General features: G+C 53.9%; 1 protein-coding gene across 1 annotated transcript; it reads left to right on the top strand.

Moving 5' to 3' along the window:
• Positions 1-9,543: 9,543 nt before the first annotated feature.
• LOC146180619 (uncharacterized) lies at positions 9,544-12,193 on the top strand. Its single transcript, XM_084576098.1, has one exon. It carries the CDS (start codon positions 11,140-11,142, stop codon positions 11,935-11,937), a length of 798 nt encoding a protein of 265 aa, XP_084432224.1. The 5' UTR covers positions 9,544-11,139; the 3' UTR covers positions 11,938-12,193.
• The last annotated feature ends 900 nt before the right edge of the window (positions 12,194-13,093 follow it).

Raw genomic sequence — 13,093 nt, 5'->3', positions numbered from 1 at the left:
ATCGCTGCTATCTGTTCGTTGCGCAGCGCTCCTATCGGCCCACGGGCTGCTTCCCGCAACCTTCCGATAACTCAATTGCTCTCTTCATTTCTCCGACCCCAAAGCTTCTTTCATGACTGCCGAGAATTGTTAGCGGAGTGTTTCTTGGTGGAATGCGTGTTAAATAAATAAAAAAAATTGTCCGTAATTGTACATACATGTCTTGCCCGAAATCTTTGCCTCAATTTATCAAAAAGGTGAAACAGCTGATAAGCTGCGCTCAAATTTCGCGTTAGAAAGTAACGTAATCGTGGGCAATTTTTTTTGTGACAAAAATGCTTGAGCTTCGACACGCTCTCTTCTATGCGATTTGAATACCTTAAGCTTCTGGCGTATTATTTTCCCTTCATGCCTGAGACAGCGTCGATAAAAACCAAAGCGAAGCATGTGTTCAATTTAACATTGGTTGAAACTCTGTTACTCTTCGTGGTTTTGTTATGGTACGGTAGGATCTTTTTCGTTAGTGCGCGCGCCATTGCAAGAACGTGTCCCTGCGGAAAAGCACGCCTAACTCTTTTTACGTAATAATCGCACTCATTTCTTTCGCGCCGCGATGTCGCTTCCGTATGTGCCGGTAGAGCGTAAACTACATTTCAAGCATCCCATAGTGACACTGTACGTAATGGGCAGGATTTCTTTACTTTTTGCCTTTGCACTACGTGCGTCTTTCCCACGTTTCTCAAACTAAAAGCGATACTAGGTCAAATGCTGAACCTTTGTTGGAGGTCTCAATGCTCTCACTCCGCCTCCTCATTCAGAGTTACAGTTCCTGTCTCCTAGTTGTGACAGAAGTCCATGCGCGCAGGTGTTTGTTATAGTTGAGACTCTTTGACATGGCAAAAATTTTTCATTGTGAGTTTTCACATGTCTCCTTTGTACTATACATGGTTTATGAGGCTGCTGAAGGGAGCTTGACTGCCCGTGGTGCAGTTCGTCTCGCTAGCAAGCTGATGTTCATCACTGCTTAAATATATAAATCTGCCTAGGTAAGGAGTTATGAAGAACTGGGTTGCTATCTTGAGCTGTCCATTGCGCCGTCCCAGTCGTAACCTTTACGCGCTGGAGAGTGCTCCAGCCGGCATGAGGCCCGCGTGTGTGCAGGTGGCCAAGGAGATGCCGTGGAGGACGGCCAACTCGGTCATGACTCGTTACAAGCGGCTGGTGCAGCTCATCGGCAAGGCCGAACTGACGGCGGCCGATGTAAAAAAGTACCACGCGGAACCTCCCGCGGTGGTGGCCCTGGGCCGGCGCGGGCAGACGTCAGCGATGGAGCGTCGAATGGATGTTTATCGGCGCGTCTGCCGCCTGCTCACCACGTCGCCGCAGAAGGAGGCAGCGTTGAAAATCGTTCAGGTTGGAAGCCTTTCGTTTCTTGTGTGGAGGCATTTTAGAGCGCAGCGCTTTAGCGCTCGTTCCTGGGTTTCGCGTCGGCGTCGTCGGCCTCGTAACCAGTTCCGCCCCCCTTTCAGCACCTCAGTTCGAGCCGGCGCTTCGGCAACCGGAGTCTCGCAGGAAGAGGGGAGGGGGAGTACACTCAGTGGTGAACGATGGGGGCAGGAGTGCGCGCAGCAACCGAAGAACACGAGGAAAAGAGGGGGGGGGGAGGGGGGTCGCCGGAGACAGCGTTAGCAGCGACTGACTGATGCCGCTGACAGCGCTAGCGAGTCAAGACAACGTGCTGCGTTGTTGTTGTGGCTGTAGGAAGAAGGAAAAGAAAATGAAAATGCACGGGCCTGCTACTGGCTCTGTAGCTGAGCCACCTCCGCTGCCTCGTGCAGATAGAAGAGAATATAGAGAAGAAAGAAAAGCAGAGGGAAAGAAAGACGCGCGCCGCAACAACAGCCGTCATCCACCACCAGCGGTGGCGTGTGCAATGACGGCCTACAACAGATAAAAATTCGGTGCCAGGCCAGCCCCCGCCGCAAGCAGCGGTGATCCACCTGCACCAGCCCCATCAGGGCAGAGCACTACCGTAGAACACCATCGCCGCCATGCAAAAAGAGGAGGAGGGGTCCCTCCCTCATTCTGCGTGCCGGCGAGGGTGCTTTCCGGTTGCCGAAACGCCGGCTTGCTAAGCGGATCACGGTGCGTGCATCCCGTTCTCACTCGCTTCACTCGCTAGCGGCGTCAGCGGCATCAGTCAGTCGCTGCTATGAGTTCGTCGCGCAACGTTCCTATGGACCCACGCGCTGCCTCCCGCAACCTCCCGATAACTAAATTGCTCTCTTCATTTCTCCGACCACAAAGCTTCTTTCATGACAGCCAAGAACTGTTAGTGGAGTGTTTGTTGAAGGAATACGTGTGAAAAAAGTCTGTTATTGTACATACGTGTCTTGCTAGAGATCTTTGCCTCAATTTATCGAAAAGGTGTAACAGCTGAAGAGCTACGCTGAAATTTCCTATTAGGAAGTAATGTAATCGTGGGCAATTTTGTTTTTATTTTCGCGCAAACTCGCGTGACTGCAATAGGAGTAGCGTATTTTCAAAGCTACCGAGAAAACTCCATGAGGACAATGTCGCTCTGAATCATATGTCGATATGATTACCGGCACAAAGCTGTCCGAACCAAATTGTTTTAAGAAAATATTTGGAGACTGCTACAGAAGAACATATCCCAACCCCCTCCCTGCTCAAGATAAGATGGTACCCAATATGATACAGAGAGGTATGTAAAAGTTGCAAGAACACAGCAGATAAGGTTCACGTGATTTCGACATGCCCAAACAACGCAAACACGTAAAGAAGAAAGAACAGAGTCCTCTTAGAAGGCTGTGATGCTCAGTTCGAAACCGACAACACAGCTTGGTGAAATCCAACTGGTTGAAGACACCATCCGGACCCAAGAGCTCCGAGCTGCCGTTTCAGCTGAGGGGTATGCCCATACTAATCTGTTGGATAATAAAGTTGCAGCTGGGCATGAAAAAATCTGTCATTTTGAAAATTACGAGGCCGAGAAAAAAAAAACAAAATACAGGTGGCGTACTCGTTCTTAGAGACTTTGCCTTGCCACGAAGTTGTTCAATTTATCTTTCAGGCTGAAAAATATAGATTGCTGCTGCACGCGGCAGAAATACGGTTGGAGCGTGAGAACTCATTTGGATTAACTTTAATTGCAATGGCCAATGCAAGCCGCACTGAAAACGTAGACTTCAATGGCTTCAATGGCTATGTCTAACTATATAGCCAGAAGACCTTAACTTTAAATAAGGCTACTAATTTTGAACCGCTGCTCGCACCTGAGAGCAGCTCGAGCTCCTATCTTCTGAACCTGCGTGATACTTGGCGCGTATGCTGTCGCTTTCACGCAGTGTCTTTTGAAGGTGCACCTAGTGCACTCCATGTTCGACGTTCCGTGTGCGGATTAGTGCACGTACATCTCTCAAGGCTCCGCAGAAGAGCCAAGGACGTGGATATAGCAGTGTGCCGCCAGGAGGAAGCGCGCTGTGGGCGCCGTGCATTATCGTCATTCCTTTAGGTTAAAACGAAGTTCGTTTCTCATTTGACTTCTTTTATATATCGAATTACCGAGATATTGAAAAAAGTGCGATCCTCTTCGAGTTTGACATTGTAGCAGCGCCCCGTCTGGACGAGGAGAGCGATTGAAAAAGACGACGGGACAGAGCGGCGTGCAGTTAGCGCTCGGGCTCCGAGTTGGGCTCTGGAGTTAAATAAATACCTTTGGCTCAGATTCGGTCTCCCAACGGCGCTCTGTATCTGGGATTGCTTGTATATGTGTAAATGTACAGGCTAATAATTGACAGCGCGAATAGACACGGACGAACAAACAACAGGACAGGCGCTGACTACCAACCATCGAATTACCGAGATATAGAAAAAATTTGCGATTCTCTTCGTGTTTGACTTTGTAGTAATGGTTGGTAGTCAGCACCTATCCTGTTGTTGCTTGTTCGCCCGTGTCTATTCGCGCTGTCGATTATTAGTATGTATTCCCACCAACAAGCCCAATTCAAGACTCTAGTTCATCAAATGTACAGGGGTAGTGAAAAGTTCTCAGGCCGAAGGTTTTGTTTCTGGTAGAGATATTCTGGCACGTGAGATATTTCATTAAAGCTATCAGTTATTTAGGAGGTCAGAATAATGCTTCTTCTACACGCCACAGGTATTCTGAGATTTGGGGTCGTCGCAGCTGCCTGTCTATACTGCCCAGAAGCATACCCTGTGCCTGGGAACTTTTGACCACCCTGTACAAAAATTTCAATCGTACTTCATTGCCTTTTGTAAATGTAAAGCATTTGGTCGCTGTATTGTACAAGGCATACAAGGCGGGGAGTAGCACATGAAGTTGCCACTGTGGGATGATGGTTGTCCTAGAAAAGGCGCGCATCACACGTTTTTTTAAGGAACGTCAACCACACCATGTTGTGCTGGCGATACAAGTAAAGCAACTGCGATTCGCAATTTGCCGAAGGTGAAGGTCAAAAACTCGACCGCGCCCATTTTAGGCCAGAGGACGTTCGGGAGAACATGCATAAAATGCCCACAACAACCTGGAAATTTATACAAACACTTTCACTCCATGACGCCATAAGTCCGTACTTGTAGCTTGAACAAGCATTGCAAGTCTTCCGCAATATTAAATAGTGGAGACGTTGTGCAGGGCGAGGGTCACACCGTGGACCGGGAGGCCTGCATCCGGCTCTACCAGCGGATGCGTTATCTGTTCGAGAACGGCCGCCCCTCCGCGTTCGTTCCCACCCAGTGCAAGGCACTGAACAAGGCCATTGCCCAGTACGCCCAGTCTGAGAACCGGCCTGTCATGCCCAACATTGACGGCTACGAGCGCCAGGAATGGCAAGCCGTGACCAACGGTGAGTGCTTCTTTGAGGCCCCATGCATGCTTGCCCGCTTGAATTGACCTGCGACCTGATTTGCTTCTGTGGCCACCCATTCACCATTGTGACTAATCATCAGTCCCTTTGCAAGAGTGTGTTTTGCATTCCGTCGTTCCACTCGCCGCTTGAGGAGTTCGATACCAGGTGGAGGGTGGTATTTTGTTCCTTAAATGTTAAGTACAATCCCACCAATATCCTGCAGAACCTCGCGAAAAGATCTCGCTGACGCGAGATTTTCACTGTGAGCTAACGAAGCTTTCGCCTTATCAAGCATACCTCTACAGGTGTAACTAAGCAGCGGTCAACATCGCAGAAAATCGCTTCAAAGATGTTAGCAGTTGTGCTTGCATTGAAGGCAGTCTTGTAGGCGTTTGAGCAAGTAAGTAATTATGATTACAGTCGCTGCATCTGAGACATAACTGATTACAGTGGTTAATAATAGCCCCAGAACTGGGACTAAATAATTACAGAAATTATTCCGTTATTGTTAAGTTACTTCTCTGAGATTGATTGCAATAGATCATCTCGACGGAAGTGTAATAAGCTAGCGCGGTTCGCTTGAAATTTTTGCACGTCACGTTCAAGAACGGTTGTTTCGATATGCTGTCGCTGATTTTTCTTACGTTTTCTCACGAAGACATAAGCCGCTATACTAAACACTCTCTCAGCGTAAGCACAGGATGGTATGGTGGTGCTGTACCGCATACACACCTTCCGCACCCGGCGATAGTTGCGCAGTTCTTCGACACGTGTTGTGGGGGCCCACGCTACATATCTCTAGCGCCCGTGGCGCGCCGCGCTTCCAACGGCCGCACCACCTTCCCAAGGCTCCTTGCGCGCTGCCGGTTTCCCTCTCCCCGCTCGTTCGGGGATAACCGGTCCCGCGCGAGGGGTCTATAAAGGAAGGCTCGTGCCGCCGTCTGGCCTTCTTGGTTCCTGGCTCGTCACTCCCGCTTCTCCCCTGGCTCTCTCCACGAGCACGACCCGCAGCCACCCGGACGACGACCCCGGACGGCCTCGACGACCCCCGCGCGTAACGTGAGATAAAGAGTGTTTGTTACACGGCCCACTGTGTGTTTTGTCGTGCGCATGCCTGTGGCAGAGGAATCGCCCACAACTGGCACCCAACTGGGGCTGAATTAGCACCCATGTGGACGATTTTTCTGCCAACGTGGCAGCGCACGGCAACACGACGGGCCGGTCCTTTGTGTGTTAGGTACGACGCCATTTTGAGTTTAGGGCTAGCGTGTGTGCATATGAGGCGGAGTGTAGTATAGTAGTGTTTGTACAGTGTTTTATTTTGTTTTCGGTTATGTGCGTGTTTGTTAGTGTCGGGCGGTTTGTGTTTTAATTTTTTTTTTTTTGTGCATATGTTAGTTTTATGAAGTGTTTAGCCTTTGTGACTAGCCTCTTGATGCGGGCTAGGTGGTAGTCGTGCGCGTTTAGGCTCCCGACCGGCCTTAGTTGTTGAGTGAAATGCCTCCGAGAAAAGACGTGCCAGATAGGGCCGCCGCTTCGGACGCCAGTGCGTCCGGAAGTGAGGTAAAGGACGCGGTAGAGTCTGTGCAGGTTACCGATGCGGCCGCCTTGATGAGGCAGATGAACGAGGTGTTGTCGGTGTTCGCCCTTCAGCTCGGTTCGGTGGCTAGCGCCAACCAAGCCACAGCTGCGGCGGCAGTCTCGCGTCCGCGGATAAATGTAGAGGTTCCCTCCTTTTCCGGTTACACGGACGTAAAGTCAGTCCACGAGTTCCTGCAAGAACTCGAGGATTATCAGACGGCACTGGGTTCCCCAGACGACGTGGTGCTAGCGCAGGTAATCCCCGTGGCACTTGTTGAGAGCGCGGCGCGGTGGAGACGCTGCCAGCCGGCCTTCCAGTCGATGGCAGACTTCACAGATCGCTTCCGCGCCGAGTTCTTGCCGCCCGATTACGAACGCCGGATGCTTGAGGAGCTAGCGTTGCGCACACAGCACCCAGAGGAGAGTCTCCTCGAATATGTACGCGCAATGCAGGAGCTCTACAAGAGGGCAGATCCCACGGCAACCGATCTTGAACAGGTCGCGCGCGTGATGAGGCAATGCCATCCGCGCTTCAAGCCGTATTTGCGGGGACGTGGTTTTGCAAACCTCGAGGCCCTAGCACAGGAAGCGAAGGTAGTACAGGCGGATTTACTCGCTGAATTGCGCTACCAGCCACCCCCCAGGCCAGCCGAATCGCTAGAGCCGCGATGCGCCTGGGCCGGAGGCCAGGACTCCGCGCCGCGCGCCAGGGGCGCAGACGTAATGACGATTGGGCAGGAAAGGCCAGCGGAAGGCTCCGATATTCCTCGCGCTCTTGACCCGTACGCGTTCGAGCAGCGGCGTCGAGCTGGGCTCGCCAGCGACGTCCGCACAGGCGCGGAGAGAGGGGAAAGACGTCCCCAACCGCTTCGTGGAACGCGGCATCCCCCGACCGCGCGGCAGGTGAACGATCGGCTTTGCTGGAATTGCAACCAGCCGGGCCACGTGGCACGAGAGTGTCAAGCAAGGCGTACGCAGGGAAACGCGGACCGCCGGCGGCCATAATTGGTGACACCAGCCTGTCGCCGTCGGCGGGAGAATTTCGTGGTAACCACGGCGGACAATGGGAAATGTACTCCCACGCCGCGTCACCGGGCGACCGCCCCGGGGGCGCAGAGGCTTTTGTCCCCCTTGCCTGTAGAGCGCAAGGAATGTTGTCGCGCTCGAGCCCTTTTATGCTAGTGCGGTTAGTTGGTCAAAGCTACTCGGCACTCGTTGACACGGGCTCAACTCTGTCATTGGTCGGTGATGATGTTTTCGAGGCCTGCCGTAGATGTAACATCCGTGTAAGGCCAGCAGAAACCCCTTTGAGCTTAGCAGCAGGGACAACAAAAGCAGAGGGAGCGGTGCGTCTGGTCCTGCGTTTTGACGGCAGGAAGCGGAGGCATCGTTTCGTCTATCTGCCCGGCTTAGCCATACCAGTTATTCTGGGAAGAGATTTTCTTTCGAGTGAAGGCATTGTGCTTGACATGGGGGAGAACGGCTATCGCTACAGCCCCTTCACCCCTCTCATTCCCTTTGTTAGCGCGCCCAAACAGGAATGCGTCGCTGAGCGAGCGAGCGTTCACGCTTTTGTGGCAGAGGGCTCCCCCGCGACACTAAATGGTAGCCCATTAGAAGCAATTATCGCGTCCTTCTCAGGAACCGGTAGTCAGCGCCGAAGGCTTGTGGAAACTTTACTCCCGTTTTCGGATTGCTTCACAGAGAAACCCGGCAGAACCGACTTGCTTCAGCACGAGATCGAAACGGGTGATGCGCGTCCTTTCAGATGTAACCCGCGGCCGTTAAGCGCGCATAAGAGACAGCTTCTCGACAGCGCCCTTGACGAGATGATAGATACCGGCGCGGTGAGACCCTCACAAAGTCCCTGGGCGTCCCCAGTGGTTCTAGCGCCAAAGAAAGATGGTTCGGTCAGGCTGTGTGTTGATTATCGAAAGCTCAACTCACTGACGCCTACGGTTGCGTACCCTTTCCAGTCGATCGAGGCTGTGATGTACGCGTTAGGGAACGCAAGGTTCTTCACAGTCCTGGATGCAAGCAGAGGGTACCTGCAGATTGAGGTGGCGGAAGGTGACATTCAGAAAACCGCATTCACCTGTCACCGCGGGCTCTTCGAATTTACTCGACTCCCGTTTGGTTTGTCTAATGCACCGAGCACGTTCATGCGATTGATGGACATCGTGCTGGGCGATGCAAGGTTCAACTACGCGATGGCGTACCTCGACGACGTCGTGATATTCTCACAGTCGTTCGAAGAGCATCTCATTCACTTGAATTCCGTTCTTGAAAGAATGAGACGTGCGGGTATAACGATCAACCCAAAGAAAGTGCAGTTGGCATCGAAGAGAGTGAACCTCTTGGGATTTGTGGTTGATGATGGCACTTTGAGACCGAACGATGACAAACTGCAGGCAATTTTGAACTACCCCTGCCCGACGGACGTGAAAAGCTTGCAGAGGTTTTTGGGAATGGTTGCTTTCTACAGACAATTCATCCCTAGTTGTTCAGAGCTCGCTAGGCCGTTGAACCAGCTGTTGCGAAAAGGCTCGAAGTGGGTCTGGGGCAAGGAACAGAACGACGCTTTTGTTGCCTTGGCTCGCGCGATAGCGAACACCGCTAGTTTGCGCCTCCCCGACCTGAACAAGCCGTTTGTCTTGCAGACAGATGCTAGTGATGCCGGTGTAGGAGCTGTTTTGTTGCAGGAACACGAGGGCAAGCTGCGCCCTGTCGCGTTCGCTAGCCGCACGCTCACATCAGCGGAGCGGAATTACTCCGTGACCGAAAAGGAATGCCTGGCGATAATGTTCGCATTGTCAAAGTTCGACATGTACCTAGACGGAGCGGTTTTCACCGTGCAGACAGATCACCAGGCACTTTCGTGGTTAAAGAGGCTGAAAAACCCCGCAGGCAGACTCGCGAGATGGGCGCTGACGTTGCAACGTTACGCGTACGCCATTGAGTACCGCCGGGGCAGCATGAATAAGGTGGCCGATGCGTTATCGCGCGCACCGTTGAAGGCTGGCAGAAGCGCAGAAGAGGCGCAGACCAGCATTACTGGAAGCAGCGTCGCCGCTAGTGGAGAGGAGGAGAGGGCGGACGCGAGTGTCGCGCCCTGCGTAGTTAAAGAGAGAAAGGAGGTGGACAGAGTTGCCGCGCTGTGCTGCGAGAGAGAGAAGGCGCAGCAGCTGGTGGCGGCGACTACTCGCCTGCCAAGAAGCGAGGCAGAGAGAAATCTGTCATGGGGAGTAGCGGTCAGTAGGGAAGAGCTAATTGAGGCCCAGAAAGCAGACGGTCTATGCCAGCGGGTGCTGAAAGAGCTAGCGAGTAGTGCAGCTTGCACCGGGAACGCTGAGGGCAAGTACGACGCGTATCTGCTGGGCGATGACGGCTTACTGCTCCGCTACATCCCCCAACTTGACGAGGAAGAGGCGATTGCATCCCCCTTCCGAGTCGTGGTCCCGAGGAAGTTGCGGAAACGATTCCTCCAGTACTTCCATGACTCAGCGCTGGCAGGCCATGGCAGCGGCAGTAAGACTTATGACAAGTTATGCCGTGTCGCGACCTGGCCAGGTATGAGAAAGGATGTGCTGGGTTACGCCCGTACATGTCCTGTTTGCCAGGTAGCCAAGCCTCGGGCGGGGAAACCCGCTGGCATGATGAAGCCGGTAGTTAGCAACTATCCGTGGCAAGTGGTCGCGTGCGATATCATGGGACCCCTCCCTCGCTCCGCGCGCGGACACCAATATATCCTGGTAATAACGGACCACTATTCCAAGTGGGTTGAGGTTTTCCCCCTTAGGAAGCTGGTGTCAGAACGGATTTGGGAGAAACTGTTGGAGACATTCACTCGTTTCGGTTTCCCTTCCGACTTGATTACAGACAATGCTTCGTATTTCACAAGCAAAGTCTTTGTTGATTCCTGTCGGGCGCTTCAAATCCGCCACAGGAAAACGAGTCCCTACCACGCTCAGAGCAACATAACCGAGAGAGTGAATCGGAATGTTAAGAGTATGCTGGTTGCGACGACCGAGCAGCACAGAGATTGGGACGCACGGCTGTCCGAACTGGCTTTCGCCACTAGAACAACCGTGAACAGGTCGGTGGGTATGACACCTGCTTACTTGAATTTTGGGAAAGAGATCGCTTTTCCGCTAGAGAACGCCCTACTTGACGCGGCGGGGCCCGCGCCCCCTCCGCTTACGCAGTACGCGGCAAAGCTTCGCGAGCGCCTTGAGGCAGCGCAGCGCGCGGCTCGTGAAAACCTCGATGTCGCGCGCATGGAGCAAGCGGATCAGTACAACAAAGGTCGTCGTCACGTCGTTTTCAACACGGGCGACTTGGTACTGAAAAGAACGCACCCGCTTAGTAACGCAGCGCGTGGTTTCGCCGCGTCGCTAGCGCACAAGTGGGTTGGACCGTTCGAAGTTACGGCACGGACTACGCCCCTCACCTACCAGCTGCGGTTGTTGGCGAGCGGTGAAACCGCTGGTCCGGTGCACGTCGCAGACTTGAAAGCTTACCACCTTCGCAAGGACGATAACTGCGAAACGGTGGAAGCTCAAGGCGATTCAGCGATCTCTCCCCCGGGAAGGCGAGCACGTAGTGGCACGGTTTGCAACCGACGCTACAACCTGAGGACCAGGTAAAACCCGTGCTTCTCGTCTAACCCCTCTCTGCCCCTCACAGCATGCCACCCAGGCGGTATCCCGGCGCCCGGATCGAGGGCACCCACCAGGTGCACAAGCAACAGAGGCTGCGCCAGCGGCCTGGAACGAGTGGGCGCGGTGCCCATCGTCACCGGCCTACCGGCCCGGAGAAGCACTGGAGAAGCCCCCCCAGTGATTTGGGACACGGAAAGCGTTCGGGGGGCCCACCCCCAGGCCTGGAGCCGCAATCCAAGCGGCACAGGACTGTGCGGCACACCGCCACCTGGACCACGGTCGCCGACGGGGCGGCGGTCTCCTACTGCGCGGGGTCCAGGTGGCGAGACCAGGCCCGGCCTCTCCGCGGAGAGGCCGCGCAGTCGGTGCCCCTGCCGTTCCGGGGCCTTACCTTAGAGGACCGGGACAACGAGCCCCCGGCCCACTATACAGAAGAGGAGCGCGCAGGCCTGTGCGGTCTCTGCGGCACCCTGCTTGTGTGCCGCGCCGTCCACGAGGCCGGGGCGCTGCATAGGAGCCGTGCAGAGGCGGCGGAGCGGCTGCACCGGGCAGTGGTCGCAGCGACCGCTTTGGCAGCCGGACGGCCCGTCCAGAGGGGCAGCCCGGAGGAGGCAGCCTTACGCCTCCTTCAATCGAGCCGGCCTGAGCTGTTGTCTCCGGCGGCGGAGGCCATCATCGCCCAGGCGCGGGCAGGGTCCCCAGCGCCCCCTTCGGTCTCCACGGACGTCAGCCCGGACCCGGACGATTTGGATCGCCTGCTGGCGGACTCCGGGTCGGACGCTGAGGGGGGGGAAGATGTGGGGGCCCACGCTACATATCTCTAGCGCCCGTGGCGCGCCGCGCTTCCAACGGCCGCACCACCTTCCCAAGGCTCCTTGCGCGCTGCCGGTTTCCCTCTCCCCGCTCGTTCGGGGATAACCGGTCCCGCGCGAGGGGTCTATAAAGGAAGGCTCGTGCCGCCGTCTGGCCTTCTTGGTTCCTGGCTCGTCACTCCCGCTTCTCCCCTGGCTCTCTCCACGAGCACGACCCGCAGCCACCCGGACGACGACCCCGGACGGCCTCGACGACCCCCGCGCGTAACGTGAGATAAAGAGTGTTTGTTACACGGCCCACTGTGTGTTTTGTCGTGCGCATGCCTGTGGCAGAGGAATCGCCCACAGTGTCTAAGTCCTCTATGAAGCGCTGCGCATCGTAGTTGGCGCTGTGAAAAGGGGCAACGAATTAGGTCACTGAAAAGCTAAAGAACTCTTCTCTAGGTGCTTTGTTGGGAACACTGGATGCAATTTCTGCTTTCGACCCGATGCAAGGACATTTCACTTGTTCAACCAAAACCTGCTGGAGTTCTTGAAGTTGGCCTTCATTCTACACCCACGTGTCTTGATGCGCATTGAGATTAACTGCTGCTCCTTTCGATGAGTTGGCGAGATGAGTTCGCCAGCTCACGTCGGTCCGGTTAACCATTATTTCGAAGCTATGAGGCCGAAGCATGCCATCTCGTTTTGCGTCTCGAGCTTTCAATATTATACGGATATTCCTAATTTCGGACGTACGTCTAGCTCAGCTATCAACAAGAAACGCCTGAAGTGAAGAAAATAAAAATTTTATCTATTACAGGTTGGATCGACATGGCTTATTGAAAGAGGCATCCGTAGACGGTGCCCGGTGCACCAAGGACAAAGAAAATATAGCGCGCAACGTACGCGCCATTCATGCGCATCGTTGTGCGCCTGATACGTTTGATACACTAACATGGTCACGGATGCCTCACATCTGAGTAGTATTTTACAATGAAGTAATTTATTATCGGCAATCAATTATATAAAATTGAATTATTGGTCCGTTACTGTTAAAAATAAAATATTTGATGAAAAAATTAAATCGATGTAAAAAATTGCGAGTAATCATTTAAGCACAACTTGTAGGGCTCGTGGCGCGCCGCGCATTCGAAGGCCGCGCCACTTCCCAATGCTCCCTGCGCGC

This window comes from Amblyomma maculatum, chromosome 8, assembly GCF_055883805.1.
Source record: "Amblyomma maculatum isolate TAMU_Amacu chromosome 8, ASM5588380v1, whole genome shotgun sequence".
Classification (NCBI taxonomy): domain Eukaryota; kingdom Metazoa; phylum Arthropoda; class Arachnida; order Ixodida; family Ixodidae; genus Amblyomma; species Amblyomma maculatum.
Note: the sequence above shows the minus strand (reverse complement) of the source record. Positions and strands in the feature narration are given on the sequence as shown.